The sequence below is a fragment of the Lepisosteus platostomus genome, chromosome 6, assembly GCF_059453375.1.
Source record: "Lepisosteus platostomus isolate fLepPlt1 chromosome 6, fLepPlt1.hap1, whole genome shotgun sequence".
In the NCBI taxonomy this organism is placed as follows: Eukaryota; Metazoa; Chordata; class Actinopteri; order Semionotiformes; family Lepisosteidae; genus Lepisosteus; species Lepisosteus platostomus.
The window spans coordinates 21,670,096-21,696,971 of record NC_142616.1 but is presented as its reverse complement, the minus strand read 5'-3'; the positions used below and the strand labels follow the sequence as shown (position 1 = coordinate 21,696,971).

At 39.2% G+C, this 26,876-nt stretch overlaps 2 protein-coding genes and 1 long non-coding RNA gene across 9 annotated transcripts; 2 read left to right on the top strand and 1 right to left on the bottom strand.

The window, feature by feature from the left end:
- The first annotated feature begins 3,162 nt into the window (after positions 1-3,162).
- ifit9 (interferon-induced protein with tetratricopeptide repeats 9) lies at positions 3,163-6,726 on the top strand. Its single transcript, XM_088634777.1, has 2 exons — positions 3,163-3,528; positions 4,490-6,726. The coding sequence occupies exons 1-2, from the start codon at positions 3,524-3,526 to the stop codon at positions 5,934-5,936; spliced, it is 1,452 nt and encodes a 483-aa protein (XP_088490903.1). The 5' UTR covers positions 3,163-3,523; the 3' UTR covers positions 5,937-6,726.
- On the bottom strand, positions 6,177-15,463 carry LOC148661295 (uncharacterized). 3 transcript variants are annotated; one of them, XR_015939497.1, is made up of 4 exons: positions 15,340-15,463; positions 9,080-9,180; positions 7,467-7,608; positions 6,177-7,326 (listed from the first exon to the last, which is right to left on the bottom strand). It is a non-coding gene; the product is annotated as an uncharacterized LOC148661295 (long non-coding RNA). The 3 variants fall into 3 exon arrangements; XR_015939495.1 differs by lacking the exon at positions 6,177-7,326 and having other exon boundaries at positions 7,333-7,608; XR_015939496.1 differs by lacking the exons at positions 6,177-7,326; positions 15,340-15,463 and adding an exon at positions 13,822-13,950 and having other exon boundaries at positions 7,333-7,608.
- Positions 8,878-26,876, top strand: LOC148661294 (antiviral innate immune response effector IFIT1-like). Of its 5 annotated transcripts, none has more exons than XM_088634780.1 (5): positions 8,878-8,972; positions 18,096-18,228; positions 19,109-19,236; positions 19,363-24,432; positions 25,063-26,876. In XM_088634780.1, exons 4-5 carry the CDS (start codon positions 24,428-24,430, stop codon positions 26,417-26,419), a joined length of 1,362 nt encoding a protein of 453 aa, XP_088490906.1. In that variant the 5' UTR covers positions 8,878-8,972; positions 18,096-18,228; positions 19,109-19,236; positions 19,363-24,427; the 3' UTR covers positions 26,420-26,876. The 5 variants fall into 5 exon arrangements, with proteins under 5 accessions (XP_088490906.1, XP_088490905.1, XP_088490908.1 ...); XM_088634779.1 differs by lacking the exon at positions 8,878-8,972 and adding an exon at positions 9,811-13,919; XM_088634782.1 differs by lacking the exon at positions 8,878-8,972 and having other exon boundaries at positions 15,482-18,228; positions 19,363-19,461; positions 20,573-24,432.

Genomic DNA, 26,876 nt, shown 5'->3' with positions numbered 1-26,876 from the left:
AACACACAAAGTAAAACAAATCTCAAAATCATGTAATTAAAATCTTTCAAAATGGACTTACTTTAACAATGTCAAGAAGACAATGGCTATTTCTTTTTGTATATCAGCGCTGAATGCTAATAATACACACGTAGTAGATTCACAGAAACAGTTACTCTATGTTGAAAGCTTTTACACATGACCAGAAAAAAATGAAAAACGAAAATTGTGGAAAGTTTAGATTAATAAAAACAAATTTCAAACTTTTCTTTTCATATACTGTATTCCACAAATATTGATAAAAATGCAAATCACTAATCATAAATTGCTAAAAGGGACATATTCTACTTGTTACTCACTAAAATTACTTAAGAAAGGAAGATATTTTTATTAAGTCCACATCTTAGTCTACATTAAATCTTTCATGTCTCATAAACACAAAAAGGATACCAGAATATCAGTCCTGTAGCTCCAAATATTAAAAATAGCTCCAAAAAATAAAGACTAAGATCAAGGAAAACAAGAATATAGTTAAAAAGGCCATCAAAATACAGTGTTTTCAGCTCGGATAACCTAATGAATAAAGAAAACCCCAATCTTTAAGATTTTACAGAATATAAAACACAGACCTAAAGAGCAATGCACACTCAACACTAAGGTGCATGATCTCCAGAAAGAAACTTACCATAAATATGTGCTCCAAGTGAGCAGATCATTCAAATATTCAGCTATAGTATATTTTAAAATATACCTTAATGTGTTGGTAAAGGTATACTAGTCTATAAAGATAAAATTAGTTGGTGTAAGTAGAAATGATAAACCTCTTCTACACCAAATACAAGTCAGAGACATCCCTTTTCGTTTATTATTTTGCATCTCTCAACTCTGAAGATTATTCCTCCTATTTGGGGGATTCTGATATCCTCCTCCTGATGCCCAGGCAACTATTCTGTGCCGATAACACCATAATTACCACTCAAAGCTTTCTTTAAAAACCCTGCTTCTCAAGAAATCACAATACCTGGTGATGAAAAGGTTTTCGCTTAAAAATACTTGTATCTAGAGCGCCATCTAGAGGTCAAAGAATAACATTACGTTGATGTAAAGTTAAAAGCTACTGTAGATCCGTTTTTGTATCCAATTATCATTCCTTAATCAGAAAACTGGTCCGGTGAGTTCCTGGTGAGGATCACGGTAATCTGAAGCCTATTTTAGGGAACATGGCACACACACAGGTACAATTTAGAGTTACCGATTAAGACTTTGGGAAGTGGAAGAAAACTGGAGTACCTGGAGCAAAAACATGCAAAGAGGCGAACTCCATACACCCCGAAAAAAGCATGTAAACTCCACACTACCTTAAGAAAAAAAAATGAAAAATCCACACTACCTGGAGACCAACATGCAAACGTGCTAACTCCAGAATACCTGAAGAAAAAAAACATGAAAACTCTACACTACCTGGAGAAACAAACATGAAACATTCGCATTACCTGGAGAAAAACATGCAAACATGTAAACACACTACCTAGAGAAAAATAATGCAAACGCGCAAACACCACACTAGCCGGAGAAATAAACATGCAAACTCCAAACTACCTTAAGCAAAAAATCATGCATACTCCAACCTACCTTAAGCAAAAAATCAAGCATACTCCAACCTACCTCAAGAAAAACGCGTAAACAGTGTTAAGGCACGACGGTGAAGAATGGATTGGATTCCAGGACACAAAAGCTGTAATGTGGCAGTCCTAACCACTATGTAAATGCTATTTTTTTAGGCACAAAATTGTATATTAAATATTTTTATATTTACTGTTATGTGCATCTCTATTTAAATGTCTTATGCAAACAGAACAAGTAGACGATTAGATCGTTTTCCTCCCAACAGTAAGATCAGAAATCAAATCGAAAAGTAGTCTTGTCGCTTTCGCCATATCAGTGAGAGTTGTTCTGTGACTGTGGAAACGAATCAGGCCTCACTGACACCTAATGTATGTTCCATCCAGGTGGGTGCTGCACATTGGTGGTGGTGGAGGGGAGTCCCCATTACCTGTAAAGCGCTTTGAGTGGAGTGCCCAGAAAAGCGCTATATAAGTGTAAGCAATTATTATTATTATTGTAACGCAACGGGGGCTCCGCCGGGCGCCCTTGCCGCATTAGGTCGGCCCCATCCCGACTGAGGCCCAGTAGCTGTAGTCCTGCTATCACAGGGAAGGGCGGCGACGTCACCTGCTCTGGTACGCCGGCTCTTACACAGTGCCTGTCGGCCGTAAGCGTTACATTATTATTATTATTATTATTATTATTATTATTATTATTATTATTATTATTATATACGGTAGCTGTGGGAACCTTCGCCCTCCTGGAGAATTTCAGCTCCATTTCTCACGAGTAAAGGGGTGACGTGTGTTTCAATTAAAACTTGCACCGGGGCCGTCATTTCATTTCTTTATTCAGAACACTGTGCTTGGATGATCATCGCGCCAAAAAGACGAGAAACGAGCCAAAAAACTAATAATGCATGACAATGTATATCCCACCCACAAAAAAATTAAATACGAACAGAAATCAATAGGAAGAACATTGGTAAAGTCTATAGCAATCGCATTTGTGAAATTAGTACACATTACGTACCCAGGAGATGCCAAAGGGAGATTCTGCACAGAGCTGATACATTTATTTCAGAGGACTTAGATGGATGTCAGGTTTTCAACACGAACATTTCGCCAAGTATTCACTTATACAGTAGATCTGAATACTTCTTTAAAATTGTATTGCAATCCATCCATTTCAGCCCATTAGAGAGAACTTTGCTCAACGTTATCGCGCCTTTTTGTTACCTGTTGTTCCTGTGGTGTAACGCGTTTTTGTTCAAGATGTGTTGTGAATTAATTTATATCCATCTCTCAGATTGTTCCTCTTAACGAGTAGATATTGAAAGCAACGATTTATTGATCATTCGAAAATAAGAAATGGCTGGTTGATTTGGTTACACGGCATTACACTGTATTTACAAGGGACATTTAATAATTCAGCAAGCAAATTTTTATATCCGCTATATTAATAATGTCGACATTCTGTTTATACACTATGTTAATAATGAGCAACAGCGATTTACTGTACACGTACTGTATTTTTAAATGTTAGTGCAGACATGTCTACAGCGTATACTCATTCTTCCGGTGATAAAGCCCAGCTCAGATCAACACACTTAGGGGCGCTACTATATGAGATTCCGTACCAGAGCACATTTTTCTTGAGCATGAATTTAGTTTAGAATATATACAGTACTCCGTCGATTTGAATAATTGTTTTATTTCAAGCATTGGACTTTAAAGCTGGTGCAGTACCTGCTAGAAAGCAAGGGATAGGGCGTGTTTTCAATTTCTTATGACGACGTCGAGCTTGGGAAACAGAAACAGTTTATTAACTTGAGAAATGGAAACTACTGGATGGAGTTTCTGTTTCGTTTCTCTGGGTGTAAGAAGCTGGAAATCAGCAATCGGTAACCGCCAGTACACAAGCTGCACTTGTCGACACTATGAGGTAAATTAATTAATTTTGAAAATTTCTGTAAATAGCGTTATACAGTATATGACATTCGTATGAATGACGCGAATACGAAGAATTGTTGGCGTTTTCCTGAATTCAATCAGAATATTCACATTTAATACTGCGCAGTCCCTATTCATTCGCAGTCGCGATGATTTGAGATGGATTATAATATTCGTGTTGAGCGAATACTTGAATAAAACCTTTGTTACAAAGTTTTTTTGGGTTTTTTTTTCAGCAGCATAACCGACAATGATACTTCATGCACACCACTATGCTAATTGTATATGACTATCCTGCTGTACTAATAACCAGATGTTTTAAGCTTTTTCCGAGTATTACCATTTTCAGTGTGCGTTATTGACTAACAAGAAATGAAGCGTGGAAAGTCATAAATTAGACACCGTAACATACAGTATATACTGTTTATATATATATATCAGGTATGTATGTATGATCTTTTTTAGTAATACACTTGTAATATACACACTACATTTTCTTATCGCTAATAGCAGCATTTTACGTCTTTAAAAGCCAGGGCAGCGTTGATTCGTGAACCATTGCACTGAAGAAAAGCCATCCCTTAATGCCCGAAAGCATAAGCATTTTAAGACTAGTTTGCAATAATCCAAGTAAAGATTATTTAAGTTAAAACAGGTTAAGAGACACTGTATTATCAGCATATAAATACACACATGTACTGTACTGTATATAAAATTGCAGTCATCAATTATTTCATACCTACTGTAGGTACCAGTCTTTACAGACTACCTCAGGCAGATACAGTAGGTTAACATGCAAAAGAAACATGATTACCTAAATATGAGGTTTAATAACTATCTCGTTGCATTTAATATGTACAAAATAATATGTAAATTGAGCAAACCTTTTCATCAGCAAACGTTTTGTCCTGCAATCTGATATGGTGGTATTAAAGTTTCTTTTTCTCTTCCAGTGCCCCACAGAACCAAGAACTGGAAGTCACACTGAAGACACTTGAGTGCCACTTCACATGGGGAATAGAGAAAGGCGATGTGAAAGATCTGGATAACATCCCGGAAAAGCTCTTGGACAGAATAAAATTCTGTCACCGTCGGTATCATCCCACTTTCTTTAATGTGCTGGCATTCATTAGTCAGACAACAGGGAAGAGTGAAACTGGTCTTGAATTCCTTAACAAGGCTGAAAGAGTTTTAAGGGAGGAGAAGTCATTCTCAGAGGCTGACTTACTGGTTACTTATGCTAACTTTGCCTGGATATACTACCACATTGGCAAACTAACTGAAGTCAGCACTTATTTTGGCAAACTGGAAAACATATGCAAGGGTATCCCACAGTCATCAAAGTATTCAGCCAATGTGCCCAGAGTTTATGGAGAAAAGGGTTGGACATTTCTAAAACTTGGGTCCAGATTCTATCAAAGCTCCAAAGAAAGTTTCCAAAAAGCTCTGCATGGAGATCCAGAGAATGTGTCATTTAACATGGGGTATGCAGTCGTTCTCTATAGACTTGAGGGAATGATGGGGAAAAGAGTGAATCCAGAGACAAGTGATGCAGTACGTCAGTTAAAAAAGGTCTTACAATTAGAGCCTTGTGATTCTGAGGCCATGGTGCTCTTGGCCCTTAAGCTTCAACACGTCAAGAAAGAAGATTCTTGGAAACTCATCAAACAAGCTCTCAGGCTGACTCCTGATGTGCCTCAGATTACAAGGTACGTGGCAAAGTATTTCAGAGCAGAAGGATGCATTGACCAGTCCCTAGCAATCCTTAAAAAGGCAATAGAGCTGGCCCCCCATTCATCCTTTCTGCATCACCAGATTGGCCTTTGTTACAAACAGCAGCTCGCTCTCATGTTTCAAGCCCAGAAAGGTGCAAAACGCATCCCTGTGACTGAAAAAAAAGCCAAGGCCGTGGAGTGCATCCAGTACTTCAAAAGAGCAGTAGAACTGAAGCCGTCCAATATACATGCTAATATTAACCTGGCAGAGGCCTATGGAGAGAACCGTCAAATAGAAGATGCAGAAAAAGTCTATGTTAGCTTGCTGGAAGACCAGAGTCTCTGCAACTCTGACAGGCAGCACTGTCACACCAGCTATGGGTTGTTTCTGATGTACAAGAAAAAATCAGAGCCTGGCGCAATAAACCAGTTCAAAGCCGCATATCAGTTCCGAATGCAGACATCAGACAGAAGGCAGGCTGGCAAAAAGCTGAAACAAATTGCAGAAAGGCAGCTCAAATGCAAGGAGAAGGTCAGTGAGGCCTTTGAAATTCTGGCGTTTTTGTGCACCGAGGATAAAGAGGAGAAGAAAGCTATGGAGTACACAGCAAGAGCAAGGCATTTTGCAGCAGGCAGTGCTGACCAGCTCAGTGCTGAATTCAGCGAAAGAATGAAACTGAAGTAGATTGAAGACAGCAACAAAATAAAGAATGCATTTCATTTTTTTTTCTTTACTGGTGTCAGATCTATGGTGGAAAGGAAACCAAGATGAAAAGCAGATGCCTTTTTAACAGATAAACGATTTGAAAATTATTTGAAATCAAAAGCATTGAAAGTGTGTAATCTCTAAAACATGTTTAGACTTTCATGTTTCATGTTTTTACTTTGATTCATTAGAGAAAACACCAGAGAAATACACTTTAAGTAACCATGAATGACCTTGTTTAATATAAAGATGCTGTTACATAAGGAAATGTACTATGTATACACAATGAGTTATGTGAAATATAGTGCACATTTAAATCTTATAAACACAATGTGCGCCTATGTAAACCGCAAGCAATATTTTATACTATGCTGTCTTTTTTGTAGTTAAGCAAGAATTAACATCAAAAGAGCAAACTTAACGAATCATTGTATAACAAATCATGTATGGTTATAAATACACAGTTAAACCACTCTTTATATTTATGTAGTTAAAACTTTAAATCCCTTTGTTAAATCTTCTTGTATCTGCTGAAAAAGCTATGAACACCATCTTGCTGAAAACTTGCTTTTCTTCTCTTGGTCTGCAATGAGGAAGAAGACCAAGACACGAACGTGTCAGAGATCTAGTTAATTATATTGCCATTTGCAAAATGTTGTTCTTTCTACCATTGAGGAATAGCAATATCAAGCATGTAATGCACTGTATGGTCTTGTGATTCTAAGAAGCAAAGCATTTGTTAAGGATGTAAATAAAGACTTCAACATAATTTGAATGGACTTTAGATATTTAAGAAATGTGTCTGCATGGGAGAGTACACTAATTACATTATTTCAGTATTTTAATAATACAATAATTACATTATTTTAATTACATGCATCAATGACGTTATTTTAGTAGTTTGGTCAAATCCTAATAAATGTAACGTAGAGGCAGAAATATTGAAAGTTTATTTGCCATAACTCATGTGGCAGAGGCTGAAAGATCCTCCATTTACTTTCATGAAGGATGAGCCAGGTGAACATGGAGTAGATATTTGGAATTAAATATTGTTCTGCGCACTGTCAATTTTTTCCATGGATGCAGTCTGATTGCCTTGCATTTTATTTTTGTTTCAATGCCCACTCCTTATTTTTGCTGTGGATCATACTGTATTTTGCACATGACACAAATCTAGAGACTTTATATAGCTACATGGAGGTAAGTTCAAACAAAACCATCAGATTGATATGACTATGAAGCCTGAGCTTGGTAGTACCAACCACGACATCAGGCACACTCAGCGGACAACTTACTTGCACATTGCAGTATTTCTCCAAGAGCATTTGCATGGAGCATTGGAGAATATCAGAAGATGGCACTAGATAACCTGAAATTAATTAGACATGTGACTAAAGGAGAAGGGCTATTTTGGAAAAAAAAAGACATCTGGTGAAAAAATAATATATTTTATATATATAAACAATATTCAAACTAATAATAATAATAATAATAATAATAATTGCTTACACTTATATAGCGCTTTTCCGGACACTCCACTCAAAGCGCTTTACAGGTAATGGGGACTCTCCTCCACCACCACCAATGTTCAGCATCCACCTGGATGATGTGACAGCAGCCATAGTGCGCCAGAACGCTCACCACACATCAGCTATCAGGAGGAGAGCAGAGTAATGAAGCCAATTCATAGATGGGGATTATTAGGAGGCAATGATTGGTAAGGGCCAATGGGAAATTTGGACAGGAAGCCGGGGTTACACCCCTACTCTTTTCGAGAAACACCCTTGGATTTTTAATGACCACAGAGAGTCAGGACCTCGGTTTTACGTCTCATCCGAAGGACAACCCCTGTTGACGGTATAGTGTCCCTGTCACTATACTGGGGCATTAGGACCCGCATAGACTGCAGGGTGAGCGCCCTCTGATGGCCCCACTAACACCTCTTCCAGCAGCAACCTTAGATTTTCCCAGGCTTAGCTTCAGTGGGCTGCCAGTTATCAGTTGCAGGGTGATATGGCTGCTGGATAGAACTAGAAGAATCCTCTCAGCAGCAGCACACATTTTAGCCTTTTAAGCTGTGCATTCAGCACTGAAATTCCTGGTGAAACAAAAAACACCAGAGTGCCAGGGAACAATTGTATAGAGAAAACGATAGCATCCAGAGGACCAACGAATAATTTAGTGTATTCTTTAAAATTTCTCATCTCAAAATAGACTTCTATACCAATCAACAAAGTGTGATGCAATTATAAGTAATCTATTGGGCTGTTGTTTTTATCCACAACTTACATGTGTATTCACCATCGTGACTCTGTAATGGATAAAGTTGTTAGAAAATGGATGGATGGGTATATAACTTTCGAGAAATGTTGATGTCAGGAATGTTTATAATTTGCTGGGACAAATTTACAACTAGCTTGACTGTCATCATCCCTTCCTAATATTAGTTGACAACTTCCATTTGGTGCAACATAAAATGTGAAGGAACTGATGAAAAGTATCTAAAACCAAATCCTCAAAAAGCTCATTCCTGATGACAGAACTCTCTTGATCTAAGCGAGCACTTGCTCCTGCGTGTGTGTAGTATTCCACAAATATGTCACTTTGCTCACCATCTTCTTGTCTTTCGTTGGTTTGTCCAGAATTGATTTTTATTTTCAGATTCTGCACGTTAGGTAACATTCCTCTGTTGTATTTGTTTCATTTTAATTTAAGACCTAATATATTTCCTAATATATTCAATAAAGGCACATAGTGAGTTGTACTTAAAATGTTAAAAATAAACACTGTCAATGTGAGAATTCATTCTTCTAGCAAAGAGTGGTCACCCCCTAGTGGTCAATGGTTGTTTTTTTATTTCCCGTCTAGATATGATTGTTTGTTGATCTTGCGTTTTTTTGTTTAACATCTGTATCGTGTAAATTTAAGTTTCGTTTTCATTGGGTAAGGGTTTGCCACAGACACACTTTCACTTTCTGCAACCGAAACTGTGTCAACCCAAGTCTTCATTATGGCGTAAGTATTATTAAATATTATATATACAATATATACACATATTCATTACACATATATTCTAATACACATTTTGTATATACAACAATTGTATTTTAAACCTAATTTACCTCATTGTGGTGTATGCTATCCCCTTCTGCAGAAATGCTTGTGCTAGAGATGCTCTTAACTTATCTGCTTCCTGTCAAAAGTCAGTATTTCATTTGTAGCCCTGAAAAAATATTTAAATATTAATGGAGGTAGATTGTATTCTACAGTATTTTTTAATACAAAAACCCATTGCCTAGCCTAGTATTTCACATCATACTCTATAAAGTGATTAACAGCCTACTTTTCTTTTTAGCTTAATCATTGCCATTTAAGATCTGTTGATATCCCGGAAGACACTACTTTCACTGGAGTGTCACTTCACATGGGACCTCAGAAGGGTAGCCACTGACCTAGAAGATCTTGAAGATATGCTTCATGAAGTTGGTAGAGTGGTTTTCTCATACAGTGTACAAAAATAGATAAAGCTTCATCATTCAAGTTTTTTTTAATCTCTTAACTTTGAGCTCTGATGAAAATTATTTGCAAACCAAAGTCATTCTGTCAGAGTGTTGCTGCTCCTCATTGGCAATGGAGCCTGTGAGGGATGTGTGTGACTGGTTTCTTACCTGTCATGGACTCTCTCTAGTACTTTTCTTATTTTTTGGAAGTAAAGGTTTTCATTAAATAATTTCTTTCCAGAATGTGTGTGACATCGCGATTACAGATGGATGAACTGACTCAATTTTACATCCTCCCCAAAATCCACAAACCGGACACCCCTGGACACCCCATCGTATCAGCATGCAACTGTCTGACTACTTACGTCTCGGCCTTTCTCGACAGCCTCATGAGACCGCTGGTTGAAGGTCTCCCCTCATACATCAAAGACACCAACCACGTGCTCCAACATTTTAATAATTTCCAATTTCAGGGCCCCGAATGCTACATTTTTACCATGGACATCACATCTCTTTACACCGCCATTCCCCATAATGATGGCCTTACAGCCCCCAAGCACACGCTGGACAAGCGCACACTGCTTGATCCACCCACCCACACCCTTGTACGCCTTGCAGAACTGGTCCTCATACTGAATGCATTCTAATTTTTTTACCAACAGGTGAGTGGAGTTGCCATGGGCACCAGAATGGAACCCAGCTATGCCAATATTTTTGGCGGTTGGGTAGAAGAACACTTCTTTGCTTCCTACACTGGCTATGTTCCTGACCTCTACAAGTGATACATTGATGACTGCGTCGGTGCTGCCACATGCTCCAACGACCAGTTTGAGTGCTTTCTGCATCATTTCACCAACTTCCACTCGTCCCTCAAACACAGTTAACATATCTTCCACTACTCTTCTGTTTCTAGACATCAACTTCTCCATCAACTACCCCCGACTCTCCACTTCGGTTTATTACAAACCCACGGATTCACACAGCTGTCTCCTGTATAGCTCATTTCACCCCAAACACACTAAAAACTCTCTTCCTTTTCCACAGTTCCTACGGCTACAACGATTATGCAGCGACATCAACTTCCAGAACCAAGCCCTCAAAATGTACTCCTTTTTCATCAACAGGATACCCCAGCAGTGTTATTGACAGGGCCCTTGCCCGAGCCAAAAACACCCCTCGGAGCACCAACTCAATCAGGAACTCCCGCCGTAACAACCGCATTCCTTTGGTGCTTCCCTACCACCCCAACACACTTCCTATCCCCAGGACTACTAACGACAACTTTTCCATCCTACAGGATTATCCCTCCATTGGGGCCCTCTTTTCTGACCGCCCCATCATCTCATATTGCCGACCACCTAATCTGTGCAACCTTCTTATTCACAGCTCCCTTGACCGCCCTCAGCAACCATCCACACCAGACACTTTCCCTTACAACAGAGCTCGCTGTATCACCTGCAAGTACACATCTAACACCACACTCATTCAAGGCCCCTCAGGACAATTCCGGATCACCCAGATGGCATCTTGTACCTCCAGCAACCTTATTTACTGTACCTCTTGCAGTAAATGCCCAGCCATCTACAGTACATTGGAGAAACAGGAAGGAGACTTGGAGACCACTTCAGAGAACATGTTAGGGCTGTGAAGATTAAAGATCTCCCCAAGCCCATTGTTTCTCATTTTACCTCTGATGACCATGACCCCTCTAATCTCTCCACCTGTGTTCTCAAAGACTGTTTTCCTAACTCAGACATCAGATAGACTACAGAAACCAAAATTTTCCTGCAGCTAGGATCACACCTTCCCCCTTCTCTTAATGACAGACTACAGATGCAGCCATTCAAAATGGGTGAGGTATTTCGCGGCAAACCCCGGTGGGCGTGTCGCGGTATCACGCGGTATCACGCGGTGTCACGTAACATTTGACGCTCTGCCGGAAACTATCCGGCGTCGCCTTGTAAAACCGCCGGGGGGAGCTTAACCTCTCATTTACAGCATTTGAGCCTTTAATTTTGAACTGTGTATTACAGCATGTTAATCATCAGTCATTAAAATGTTGGTATATTTTATGAAAGCAAGATTGCTCAGTTGGACAAAAGTACACAACCTACCTTTATCAGAAATATTTATGCATCAAAGCCTTTACTGAAGATATTACTAATAGTATTAATAATGGATGACTTTGGACAAGCTGTATACTCAAAGTATAATTTCTTTAGCACATTTGTACAAGCACTTGGAATCTGTCCAAGCCATACTTTGTGAGGCATTTTGTTTTACTTCAACGGGCATAAAAACTTCCTTGCTTTTAACAGGGCGTTTCATAATTTCTAACTACAAAAATGATTTAAAATGCGACACTTATCATTCAACTAGAGCTTTAAGTATCACAAGGATCCTCAAGAGCACAGCAAAGAGTGTATTAAAAGACACTTGTATTTATCAACGCTTTCTTTTCCGTATACCAGATTTTATGGAACCACTTCAGAGGGGTGTCAGCCAGTCAGATTCCAGGAATCGGCACTTTAAAGGAAAAATACACACCGGTATTCCATTTCTCCCTAACGATTTTAAGCATCGAAGTATTTAACTAGCATGTGAAATAGCGTGTGAAAAAGTGGTAGTTTTAAGCTTTTCTGCTAATATAATATGGAATCGCGTATCTAAAGAATTTAATAACGGTATGATTATATTCGTGTGCTGCGACAGGGCTGTGTAGGGCTGTTTCGCCTGCCTGTTCAGGCGAGCTGTCTTGTAGCCTACTGGTCTAGATGCGTGACTAACAACTGGCAGGTTGTGTGTTCGAATCCAGCTGGTGCTGGATGGACTTTTCTTTTAACAAACATTTCTTCGAAAAAATAGAATAGCGATATTATGGACAATCAATTGACTTTTATATTTCAAAATATCGCAACATGATCGATTCTAAGTCATTTTTGATAACAATGAATAGTCACCTTCTTCCCTTTAAAAGCTAGCAAGACAGGTTTCGATTCACATTAGCTGGCGAGCCTTGTTAAAAAAACGAATGATAATGTAACATGCCACTGTTTGTTCATGAACAAAGTTATACTGAGATTTCCTTAGATACGCGATTAAAAAATAAATAAATAAAAATTTGAATCTCCTGCGGAACACATTCCATAAGAATCACCGGTTTTACAGTATATATCGCCTTTAAAGGTGGCTTCTCAAAATGCTTTACGGGATAAAAACAACCAGAACAGCAGCAACAACAATATTGTATTTCATTGCACTTTGAAAACCAAGTAATAACTTAACTTAGTACGTGCAAACGTTTCGTATGTTGCTGTCGTGAATGCCTGCGTACCCATAAGTATCTTATTTGCCTTGAGTCCTGTCTACAGTATATTTGTCCCCCTACCCCCCTCTCTCCCTCAATTCAATTCAATTCAAGGTGTTTTATTTGCATGACAGATGGGTACAAGCAGTGTTGGGAATGTATACTTTGATATTTACACCCGGCGCGGCACCGAGGGAGCGTCTGCATTTATAACTTAGTTTTTAAAATTAGTCAAGCAATATGAAGCATCTCCTTTTACTTTTAAGTCCCTTAAATACATTGAGCACAGCTTTCTCACCACTTAAGATTGCTTTTCGATACCATCCTTACACAAAGCAGAAACTTTCCGATGACTCACAGTACAAGTGGAAAGATTACAGATTTTAATCGTCTTTAATTTTATTACATTATACGTTTTAGGAACGTTTCATCTAAACAAACACCACAAAACAATTCTCGATTGTATTTCTGTTATGTTACACCTGCAGTAGTTCACTGTTTTAAATACATCGAATTAAGAAAGTTATGTGTAGCACTTTAGATCTTTTTTTCTGAACCAGGGAAAATCTGATCATGTTTCTCTATAACAATAATAAAAAACTTTATTTTACATATCGCCTTTAAAAGTGTTCCGCCGGGGATTCAAAAAAAATATTTTAAATAGGCTGATAAAGCTTAGGCTACTGTAACTGTATTCTAGCCTGTATTACAACAGAACATTGGACAATGCAACGTAAATTGCAAAAATGCACTTGGAATCTGTCCAAGCCCTCCTACAAAAATTATTTAAACTGCGACACTGATCATTCATCTCTAAATAAACTTTATTTTATATAGCGTTTTAAGCGAATAGGTAATTAGATTGCTCATAAACCTAATCGCTTTTTCTACATAAACACAGCGTGATTGCTCTCTGAAAATGCTTTTCCTTTACATTTACAGTAGGTACTGTTAAACCAACAGCGTACTGTTAAACCAACGCATTAGCATGTTAAAGCGATTCTATTGAGGGAGTAGCCCAGCTACCACTTAACACTGTACTTCCTACTTTGAATACCTGTGAGACCGGTTTAATTCGTCACAGCCAGCACTCCAGGAGAGAGGGGTTGAGTAGGCGAGATTTCCAGCGAAAGACACCTCCCCCTCAAAAACCCAGTAAGCAGTAATGCTTTAAGTTGAAAATCGAGGTAGATTTTGAGGATGATAAAGAGGGTAAACTGGGATGGGAGGAGGGTTTGGTTTTGCATAAGGGGCAGAAGATTTCCCTTGTAAGGATGGTATCAAAAGCAATCTTAAGTGGTGAGAAAGCTGTGCTCAATGTATTTAAGGGACTTAAAAGTAAAAGGAGATGCTTCATATTGCTTGACTAATTTTAAAAACTAAGTTATAAATGCAGACACTCCCTCGGTGCGCTGCTCTGGTATGCCGGCTCTTACACAGTGCCTGTCGGCAGTAAGCGTTACAATATACATACCCAACACTGCTTGTACCCATCTGTCATGCAAATAAAACACCTTGAATTGAATTGAATTCACACGCGTTGCAGTATGCTCCTATTCTTTTTATGCTCAGCTACTAAGATTTCCCTTCAGTGGTAAAATTAGATATGAATATTCAATACTTAAATGGGCACAGTTAAGACATTAAATATACATATACATACTGTATACAGTACAGTTTGCATACGGTAATATGTTTATGTTCCTAAATCAATCTCTTTTATGAGCATGTGAAAGGCATGGTGAATCACTGTACTTTGCATGATTGGAAACAAATGCGTGATTGCGAAATGCTCTGGTGTTACTTCTACAAAGACGGTCAATGAAAAAAAGAATGTTGACCAGGGCAATACTTTGAGTTTACACTTACAGTACAGCTTGTCCAAGGTCATTCATTATTAATACTATTAGTAATATGAAGACAGTACGTACAGTTATAATTCAAACGGAATTAAAAACTACACATCCCAGTTACCATGGTGGTGCTTGTGATCATTGCGTTTAACCAACGAAACAGGGCGAAAAATCAGTCACTTGACTTTGGGGCAGAGTTTCGAAAGCTTAACCTATCAGCAACAAAGCGAAATTTACACGATAGGCTACCTCAAACTGTCAGTTACACGACTTTTAAGTCCCTTAAATACATTGAGCACAGCTTTCTCACCACTTAAGATTGCTTTTGATACCATCCTTACAAGGGAAACACACTCCATAGAAATCAGCGCTTTTATACAGTATATCGCCTTTAAACACATATATTTAAACACGCGTTTACGATTTAAATCAAAACGCGATTCAAATCAATATAAATGTATATTTTGTAACGCATAGGTGACTATTCATTGTTATTAAAAAGACTTAAATTCGATCATGTCGTGATATTTAGAAATATAAATTTGTTTGGTGCGAGTGAGGTTTTATTTAATCTCTGATTTTCTGCATTCATTGGAGGTTTCATTTCACACCTCTCTACACCTACTGTATTCTGACTTCACACCTCTTGACTGGCCTCTCTTTCTGTCCCCTTCTCCCACCTCTCACTCCTCCTCTCCCGCTTTGTTCTCCCGCTACATTACCTTTGCTTACTGCCTTGTCTTTCTCACACCTGAAGAAGGCTCCACGGCCGAAACGTTGTGTTTTCTTTCTTCTTTTTTTCGGCATGGAATTAACCTATTATATGTATAATAATATGAGTATAGTATAGATCTGCGTGCATTTCCTGTGTCAAAGTTTCCTTGTTGCTAGGTTTGGGTGTGGTTTGAGTGCATCTTATTACCACTGTATAAATGGTAGCTTTTCAGATAGCTGAACTGAGACAGCCTTTCAGTTGATCAGTTTTGTTTTCTTAACAATCTAAAACTGGCACAGGAAATACAAAGTGAGCAGCACATTTGTTATTGCTTTCTATTTTACTCAGTTTATACTGGATGAAGTCATTTAAGATATCAAAATTGACATCTTGTTTTTTAAAAGTTTTAATGAAAATAGTTTTTAACTGGCCTTGATTTAATAATAATCCACACTATCTATTTGCAAATTGGGTATGCAGCAATGTTTTTCCAAATGTTAAATAAAGTCTTGCACGTATATTATTAGTAGTACTGTATATACTGTACTGTATAGCCCATCACAGGCAGGTACAAACAGACACAAAAACACGTACGAGAGCCATTTTTTAAATGAATAAATCAGAAGCCAATTAACATAAGTGAGTGTCTATGGACTGTGGAACGAAACCCACATAACCGTGGAGAACATAGTGTAACGCTTACGGCTGACAGGCACTGTGTAAGAGCCGGCGTACCAGAGCAGGTGACGTCACCGCCCTTCCCTGTGATAGCAGGACCACAGCTACTGGGCTGTAGAGAGATCTCTCTTTGGCTCACTGGGCTGGGTCCCTGCAGCGTGACGCGGGAGTCCCGATTTTGAGCCCCCGACAGTTGGGGGGCCAACCTAATGTGGCAAGGGCGCCTGCCTGAGCCCCCGTTGCGTTACAATAGAAACTCCACGCTGATAGTCCCCCAGGAATTGGTCCAAGGGTCCCAGCAAAGCTAATGCTAATGCCACCTTGCTGTATTCTGTTGCATTATTTGCGCTCTTATTCTGAAAAAGGGATATGAAGTGCAAACAGTTAAATTCTTTATTATATAATAAATCTGTCATTTGTTTTCATTTTGTAGAATCATCCATGTCCGACGTGTCTTGCAAATTAGCAGATCAGCAAGAAACTAGAAAACATAAAATATTAGGAAGTAAAAAAGATTAAAATATAGGTTTTCTGAAGATTGTTTATCTTTGAATGTTTTTCATTATGATGTTTCACATGGCTAGAAATAAATGCTAATCGTATTAAATAGTTATCTTTGTGACCATTTTTATCCTTGTCCAATTGTCTAATACATTATTGTAATTATAAGTACAATAACGAAAAAGGAAAAGTCCCCACCCCAGGAAGAAAAAGAAAGCCACCCCAGTTCAAACGTATTTTTGATGTACACATGACTCCCAAAGGAAGCAAAAAAAACCTTTAACTCTCCCCATAGACTGGTGTTATAAGGGTTACAATGTGCCCCTGCTTTTATGTACTCCAAATGTAATAAAGTGGTAAAAGGCAGCTGCTTAGTTTCTTTTTCGTAGAAAGAGAAAATAGGCCACCTTCTCTGGCACTATAGACTTTCACAGGAATAGCACTATACTTAAGATTACTCACAGATTGCAATAATTTGTACTTTGTACTTGTGGCTTTTGCATCGAACACATATTTAGTCTGGTTATGAAACCATATGAAACCCTCTAAGATAGCAATAAATTGGAACCGCTTTTCTGTTTTTAGCCAGAAACCTGAAGTCTGGATTGAATCCGAAACACAATTTATGTATTAATAAAAAGCAATGGAAGGTGATGACCTGTGGACCCCTGAGAGGATTAAGGTCAGCTTTTGAGGTTACCAGCTAGACAGGCCAGTCTGTCCTCACTGGTTCCATCAGGGACTTCAGTCTTGCGTTGCCTGTACCCACAGACACACAGCAAAGGACTGAATCATCACAGTATCAGATGCCTGCCCTGCACTAGAGTAGGGCTGTCAACTCCATTCCTCTAAAGTTACACTTGCCTCTGGTTTTCATTCTGTCTTAAGCCTTAATTATCAGGATCAGCTGGACCTCGGTAGATTGGGATCCTATGCGAGACACTTCTAATAGCGAAGGTTAGGAGTCGAGTCCGTAGGCAATGACGTGGTCGAGTACAAGAGCAGGGGTCCAAAATCCGGGAAGGCATCGGGAGTTCATAAGTACCAAATTGGGAGGCGAAGGCGTAGTCGAAGGAAGGCGTTGGGTCAGTTTCCGGGGATCAAACAACAAGTAAAGCAGGGTAGGAAATGTACGAATATGCAGCTCAGGAAGGAGACCTCAATCGTGAGTGAGGAAGGGGAGACTAGTGAGGGCTTAAATAGTGCTGAGAAGATTGGTGCGTGGACGTTTATTCATTATGGCGTAAGTATTATTAAATATTATATATACAATATATACACATATTCATTACACATATATTCTAATACACATTTTGTATATACAACAATTGTATTTTAAACCTAATTTACCTCATTGTGGTGTATGCTATCCCCTTCTGCAGAAATGCTTGTGCTAGAGATGCTCTTAACTTATCTGCTTCCTGTCAAAAGTCAGTATTTCATTTGTAGCCCTGAAAAAAATATTTAAATATTAATGGAGGTAGATTGTATTCTACAGTATTTTTTAATACAAAAACCCATTGCCTAGCCTAGTATTTCACATCATACTGTATAAAGTGATTTACAGCCTACTTTTCTTTTTAGCTTAATCATTGCCATTTAAGATCTGTTGATATCCCGGAAGACACTGTACTTTCACTGGAGTGTCACTTCCCATGGGACCTCAGAAGGGAAGCCACTGACCTAGAAGATCTTGAAGATATGCTTCATGAAGTTGGTAGAGTGGTTTTCTCATACAGTGTACAAAAATAGATAAAGCTTCATCATTCAAGTTTTTTTATACTCTTAACTTTGAGCTCTGATGAAAATTATTTGCAAACCAAAGTCATTCTGTCAGAGTGTTGCTGCTCCTCATTGGCAATGGAGCTTGTGAGGGATGTGTGTGACTGGTTTCTTACCTGTCATGGACTCTCTCTAGTACTTTTCTTATTTTTTGGAAGTAAAGGTTTTCATTAAATAATTTCTTTCCAGAATGTGTGTGACATCGCGATTACAGATGGATGAACTGACTCTGCTGACTCTGCTACAGTATTATATCTATATGTCTAAGAGCTTGCTTGCAATTCTTAATAAAGTGCCAAATGGTGGTTAGTGACAGAAATACGTCAACAAACTAACAAATAATTGCAAACAATAATGAGGATGTATTCCAAGTCTGCTCCATATCCAGTCTTTATCATAATCTTTTCCCCTTGTAAAAATGTAAATTACCCACTGAAATCTGATAATCTGACAGTGCCTAAAGATCCATCTAAATGTATAAATAGCATTCAAGTGGAGCTTTTACACTTATAACTATGCAGTTTGTAAATCAAAAAATATTAGAGCCAAGCTCGTGTCATAAAATATGAACTTTTCTATCCCAGCTGCCATGTGACTCACAACAGTGGTTACAATCAAATAAGTTTAATTAGTTTCAGGGTTTTACACCAGAAAGATTAGTCATGACTATGGCAGCCAGATTGTAACAGTACAGCTACCATTTGTGCCTAGTGTTATTTTTTTCGTTGCTTTATTGAGATTAACAAGACATTTCAGAACACTTGTTGTACTGGGATTTTTTATTCAATTGTACATTAACTGTGCATTTATTTTAGTGACATGTGTGTGCAGGCCTGTTCTTGCATGCTTCCTCTGGCTGGCTGTGCCTCAAAGACACTCACAGAGTCATGAACCAGAGGACACAGATGGAAAATAAACAGAAGAGTATTTAAACCTCAGAAAAGTAAGCACATCTTTACCTAAAGGGTCAGTGAGAGTAAGGAACAAGCTGTGCAGCCATGTTGGTGAAGTCAGTACCTTGGTTAGTAGTTAGTTAACTGACACTTCTGCCTACCTCCCTCTCCAACAGGACCCTACCACTGACTACCAAAAGGAAGTGGTATCCACCATCACCCTTCTTATCAGCAGAAAGGAGCTCCCCCAGGAGGCGAACCAGCTCATCATAGAGGTATCTCAATTTTACCTCCTCCCCAAAATCCACAAACCGGACACCCCTGGACACCCCATCGTATCAGCATGCAACTGTCTGACTACTTACATCTCGGCCTTTCTCGACAGCCTCATGAGACCGCTGGTTGAAGGTCTCCCCTCATACATCAAAGACACCAACCACGTGCTCCAACATTTTAATAATTTCCAATTTCAGGGCCCCGAATGCTACATTTTTACCATGGACATCACATCTCTTTACACCGCCATTCCCCATAATGATGGCCTTACAGCCCCCAAGCACACGCTGGACAAGCGCACACTGCTTGATCCACCCACCCACACCCTTGTACGCCTTGCAGAACTGGTCCTCATACTGAATGCATTCTAATTTTTTTACCAACAGGTGAGTGGAGTTGCCATGGGCACCAGAATGGGACCCAGCTATGCCAATATTTTTGGCGGTTGGGTAGAAGAACACTTCTTTGCTTCCTACACTGGCTATGTTCCTGACCTCTACAAGTGATACATTGATGACTGCATCGGTGCTGCCACATGCTCCAACGACCAGTTTGAGTGCTTTCTGCATCATTTCACCAACTTCCACTCATCCCTCAAACACAGTTAACATATCTTCCACTACTCTTCTGTTTCTAGACATCAACTTCTCCATCAACTACCCCCGACTCTCCACTGCGGTTTATTACAATCCCAAGGATTCACACAGCTGTCTCCTGTATAGCTCATTTCACCCCAAACACACTAAAAACTCTCTTCCTTTTCCACAGTTCCTACGGCTACAACGATTATGCAGCGACATCAACTTCCAGAACCAAGCCCTCAAAATGTACTCCTTTTTCATCAACAGGATACCCCAGCAGTGTTATTGACAGGGCCCTTGCCCGAGCCAAAAACACCCCTCGGAGCACCAACTCAATCAGGAACTCCCGCCGTAACAACCGCATTCCTTTGGTGCTTCCCTACCACCCCAACACACTTCCTATCCCCAGGACTACTAACGACAACTTTTCCATCCTACAGGATTATCCCTCCATTGGGGCCCTCTTTTCTGACCGCCCCATCATCTCATATTGCCGACCACCTAATCTGTGCAACCTTCTTGTTCACAGCTCCCTTGACCGCCCTCAGCAACCATCCACACCAGACACTTTCCCTTACAACAGAGCTCGCTGTATCACCTGCAAGTACACATCTAACACCACACTCATTCAAGGCCCCTCAGGGCAATTCCGGATCACCAAGATGGCATCTTATACCTCCAGCAACCTTATTTACTGTACCACTTGCAGTAAAGGCCCAGCCATCTACATTGGAGAAACAGGAAGGAGACTTGGAGACCACTTCAGAGAACATGTTAGGGCTGTGAAGATTAAAGATCTCTCCAAGCCCATTGTTTCTCATTTTACCTCTGATGACCATGACCCCTCTAATCTCTCCATCTGTGTTCTCAAAGACTGTTTTCCTAACTCAGACAACAGATAGACTACAGAAACCAAAATTTTCCTGCAGCTAGGATCACACCTTCCCCCTTCTCTTAATGACAGACTACTTTTCTTCTAAATTTTCTCCATTCATTGGAGGTTTCATTTCACACCTCTCTACACCTACTGTATTCTGACTTCATACCTCTTGACTGGCCCCTCTTTCTGTCCCCTTCTCCCACCTCTCACTCCTCCTCTCCCGCTTTGTTCTCCCGCTACATTACCTTTGCTTACTGCCTTGTCTTTCTCACACCTGAAGAAGGCTCCACGGCCGAACCGTTGTGTTTTCTTTCTTCTTTTTTTCAGCATGGAATTAACCTATTATATGTATAATAATATGAGTATAGTATAGATCTGCGTGCATTTCCTGTGTCAAAGTTTCCTTGTTGCTAGGTTTGGGTGTGGTTTGAGTGCATCTTATTACCACTGTATAAATGGTAGCTTTTCAGATAGCTGAACTGAGACAGCCTTTCAGTTGATCAGTTTTGTTTTCTTAACAATCTAAAACTGGCACAGGAAATACAAAGTGAGCAGCACATTTGTTATTGCTTTCTATTTTACTCAGTTTATACTGGATGAAGTCATTTAAGATATCAAAATTGACATCTTGTTTTTTAAAAGTTTTAATGAAAATAGTTTTTAACTGGCCTTGATTTAATAATAATCCACACTATCTATTTGCAAATTGGGTATGCAGCAATGTTTTTCCAAATGTTAAATAAAGTCTTGCACGTATATTATTGGTAGTACAGTATATACTGTACTGTATAGCCCATCACAGGCAGGTACAAACAGACACAAAAACACGTACGAGAGCCATTTTTTAAATGAATAAATCAGAAGCCAATTAACATAAGTGAGTGTCTATGGACTGTGGAACGAAACCCACATAACCGTGGAGAACATAGTGTAACGCTTACGGCCGACAGGCACTGTGTAAGAGCCGGTGTACCAGAGCAGGTGACATCACCGCCCTTCCCTGTGATAGCAGGACTACAGCTACTGGGCTGTAGAGAGATCTCTCTTTAGCTCACCGGGCTGGGTCCCTGCAGAGTGACGTGGGAATCCCGAGTTTGAGCCCCCGACAGTGGGGGGCCGACCTAATGCGGCAAAGGCGCCTGCCTGAGCCCCCGTTGCGTTACAATCGCAACTCCATGCTGATAGTCCCCCAGGAATTGGTCCAAGGGTCCCAGCAATGCTAATGCTAATGCCACCTTGCTGTATTCTGTTGCATTATTTGCGCTCTTATTCTGAAAAAGGGATATGAAGTGCAAACAGTTAAATTCTTTATTATATAATAAATCTGTCATTTGTTTTCATTTTGTAGAATCATCCATGTCCGACGTGTCTTGCAAATTAGCAGATCAGCAAGAAACTAGAAAACATAAAATATTAGGAAGTAAAAAAGATTAAAATATAGGTTTTCTGAAGATTGTTTATCTTTGAATGTTTTTCATTATGATGTTTCACATGGCTAGAAATAAATGCTAATCGTATTAAATAGTTATCTTTGTGACCATTTTTATCCTTGTCCAATTGTCTAATACATTATTGTAATTATAAGTACAATAACGAAAAAGGAAAAGTCCCCACCCCAGGAAGAAAAAGAAAGCCACCCCAGTTCAAACGTATTTTTGATGTACACATGACTCCCAAAGGAAGCAAAAAAAACCTTTAACTCTCCCCATAGACTGGTGTTATAAGGGTTACAATGTGCCCCTGCTTTTATGTACTCCAAATGTAATAAAGTGGTAAAAGGCAGCTGCTTAGTTTCTTTTTCGTAGAAAGAGAAAATAGGCCACCTTCTCTGGCACTATAGACTTTCACAGTAACAGCACTATACTTAAGATTACTCACAGATTGCAATAATTTGTACTTTGTACTTGTGGCTTTTGCATCGAACACATATTTAGTCTGGTTATGAAACCATATGAAACCCTCTAAGATAGCAATAAATTGGAACCGCTTTTCTGTTTTTAGCCAGAAACCTGAAGTCTGGATTGAATCCGAAACACAATTTATGTATTAATAAAAAGCAATGGAAGGTGATGACCTGTGGACCCCTGAGAGGATTAAGGTCAGCTTTTGAGGTTACCAGCTAGACAGGCCAGTCTGTCCTCACTGGTTCCATCAGGGACTTCAGTCTTGCGTTGCCTGTACCCACAGACACACAGCAAAGGACTGAATCATCACAGTATCAGATGCCTGCCCTGCACTAGAGTAGGGCTGTCAACTCCATTCCTCTAAAGTTACACTTGCCTCTGGTTTTCATTCTGTCTTAAGCCTTAATTATCAGGATCAGCTGGACCTCGGTAGATTGGGATCCTATGCGAGACACTTCTAATAGCGAAGGTTAGGAGTCGAGTCCGTAGGCAATGACGTGGTCGAGTACAAGAGCAGGGGTCCAAAATCCGGGAAGGCATCGGGAGTTCATAAGTACCAAATTGGGAGGCGAAGGCGTAGTCGAAGGAAGGCGTTGGGTCAGATTCCGGGGATCAAACAACAAGTAAAGCAGGGTAGGAAATGTACGAATATGCAGCTCAGGAAGGAGACCTCAATCGTGAGTGAGGAAGGGGAGACTAGTGAGGGCTTAAATAGTGCTGAGAAGATTGGTGCGTGGACGTTTAGGGAGAAGAGCTCGTAAGAATGTGGGACCGCTTATACGCCCGTGTGCAATTCGTGACATGAATAACCTAATTTAACCAATTTAATGGGTAAAAAGTTAGACCAGTTGTGTTTTCCTTTTTTTCTTAATCAGGAGCTAACAATAAAGGTACCTCTAAACCTTAGAGGAACCTAAAACTTGAGGACTTTCAGAATTAATGGTGAAACACAATCTAGAGAGCACAAGAGGAAACTATGTTGAAGTTACCTAGCCATGCTGTTGGAAGCAATACCCCAGTTTCTTTCAAGAAGCAGCTTGGATGAGTTAATTAATAACTACCAATATTAACTAAAATACCAATAGATGGACTGAATGACTTCCTCTTATTTCTAACCTGTTTTATGATCTTAACTTTTCAGTTCTGTTGCCTACCCCTGCCCTGGAAAGAGAGTGAGAATCATATAAAAACTTTATAAGAAGCCTACCGAAGGCCTTCTTGAACAGGAAGATGCACTTCTAGTCATGAAAAAGGTTTACTACCAGCAGCGTGTCATTGTTTAATACAAATGTAGAATTTTTGCTTGATTGATATGTACTACTGATGAACTATTGATTACATCAGCTCTCAGTCTTCCTCTTTCCTTTCAGTAGAATCCAGACATGTACAGTATCTGTTTCCTTTAATGGTGATCACACATCCTTGAGAAGAATCACTGGCCAAAGTTCAGTAATGTTGTAAGTCTTACCTGTAGAATGACGTCATTATCTAATCTCATTACTGGGTTTATAAGGAACACAGCCCTGGACACCGCTGCCATTTAGTGTGTTTCACATCACAATTACAAAGAAGGAATCGCAGATCTTCACTGGTCATCAGGATGGCGTAAGTTCATTATGTATTTCTGTAGTTAAATGAAATATTTTAGGTTGAATTTATAGCTCGATCACTGGTGAATTAGGTGCTTTTTTTCATAGATTTGGATTTTTTTTGTGCAAATTATATTGGTTAATACTTTATATAGGATCACTTAAAATATTAATTAATTTAAGGACGGTTACCAGATACACACTGTTAAGTACTAAGGAAGTTGAGAAAAAGAGAAAAAAAAATAAACAGGTAAACAATAATTGACTAAAGAGTAAAAAATAAATGCCAACCTTTTGAAATATGTCTTTGCATGTCTTCACATATACTCTGCTTTCTTCCCACAGTCCACAGACATACTGGTAGATTAGTTGGCTTTGGGGTGTGAATGTGTTTGTGTCCATCTGCTCTGCGATGGTCGTCCCGACCAGGGTGTACCCTGCATTGTGGCCTTTTCATGCCGGGATAGGCACCGGCTCCCATGCAACCCTGAATTGGAAGAAGTGGTTAGAAAAGGGGTGGATAGATAACTTCTTCACATACTGTATTACTACAGTACCTACATGTATAGAAGCAATAGAACATTAAGGGAATATTAACAAAACTGAAGTAAATGCACATAATCTGTTTCTTTTTTATTCATAACAGTTTAAATCAAAGTGGTTTGAAAGCCAAACTGGAAAAGCTAGAATGTCACTTCACTTGGGATTTGAAGAAAGATTTACTTGACCTCAAAGATCTTGAAGACAGACTAGAAGAAGACATTCAGGTCTGCTCAGGCAAAGATAAATGGATCTCACGAGTGTACAGCCTCCTTGCCTATGTGAAATATTTGCTGGCTCAACATGACGAGGCATTGAGGTGTCTAGAGAAAGCTGAACATTTCACAAGGAAGAACCAAGAAAACGCATATGAGAAAAAGCTCATTGTCACTTATGGAGACTTTGCCTGGTTGCACTATGAGCTGGGAGAGTATAGCACTGCTCAGGGCTACCTGGAAAAGCTGCAAGAGATGGAGAACAAGGTTTCCACTTCGACAACTTTGGTGCTGCACCCTGAGGTCTTTGGGGAAAAGGGTTGGTCTTTGTTGAAGTTCTCTAGGGAGCATTATGAGACAGCAAAAGAATGTTTTGAAATAGCACTTAAAGAAGAACCATTAGAGAACGAGTGGCATGCAGGGTATGCTATTGCACTTACCCGCATTGAAGGTTTCGGAAAAAAGGAGGAAAGAGAAGAAGATTCCAGGGCGTTAGTGCAGTTAAGGCATGCAAGACAACTCGACCAACAAAATGCATTTGTCGCCATACTGCTGGCCTTAAAACTTGCGGATTATGGCCATGTAGATGAAGCCAAAAAACTAACTGAACAAACTGCACTGACATCACAGGAGGACCCCCAGGTTATCCGATATGTGGTAAAATTTTTTAGAGAGCACGGGGAGTTGGATAGAGCCTTTGAAATACTGGAAAAGGCTTTGAAATTGTCTCCAAATTCTTGTTTTCTGAAGCAGCAGTTAGCACTCTGCTGTAAGTGGAAAGTGCACCTATTTGTGGCAGACAAAAAGCACAACAAGGAAGAAAAGAACAAGTTTGCAAGATGGGCCATTGAACTTTATGAAGAAATTATGATGCTGCAGTCAAAATACCTCCACCTTCATACAGACCTTGCCCAGATGTATGCAGAATTAGGAAACTTTGAGAAAGCAGAAGAAATATTTCAGACTGCATTCAGGAGGATACATCAAATGAATCCTGTGGAAAAGCAAGCACTGTATCTTTGCTATGGCAATTTCCAAGTGTATTACAGGCAATCTGCTCTGGATGCAATTCCGTGGTACAAAGAAGCAGTAAAATTACCATGTACCTCAAGGGAACGAGAAAAGTGTACCAAAAAACTAAAACAAATTGCATACAAACGAATGAAAACAAATGTTGAAGAAGCACAGGATATTTTGAACTTTATTGATCAAATTGAGGGAAAAGGTCTTGGACACAAAGAAATGTAGGAAAAAGTCTAAGCTAAGCTAAGGCTGACATTAGGATTCTCTGACAGCAAATATCTGTCTGATATATATCTGATCTTAAGTAGATTAATGACTGAATTAAATAAATGATCTCTTGTATCACAGTGTTTCCCTGTCCTGTACCTGTGTCTTTGAGTTTTCTTTCCTTCCTTAGTTTGGATTGAACATTTTATTGAACATTTTGTTTTAAGTAACAGCTCTTTAAATAGTACACTATAGCTACAAATTACTAAGTAGAAATTCTGAATGTATATACAATGTTATTGATATAACCTTGTTACTGTTAGTATTGTTATTGTTCAAATTTATTTATATATATTGCTTTAAAATCCAGGTGAATTGTAAACGGAATACAAATTAATATTATCAATTAATATGATCAAAGATTGTTCTTTAAAGTTTGCAACCAACGTCAATAAAAAATATTTTTATCACTGAA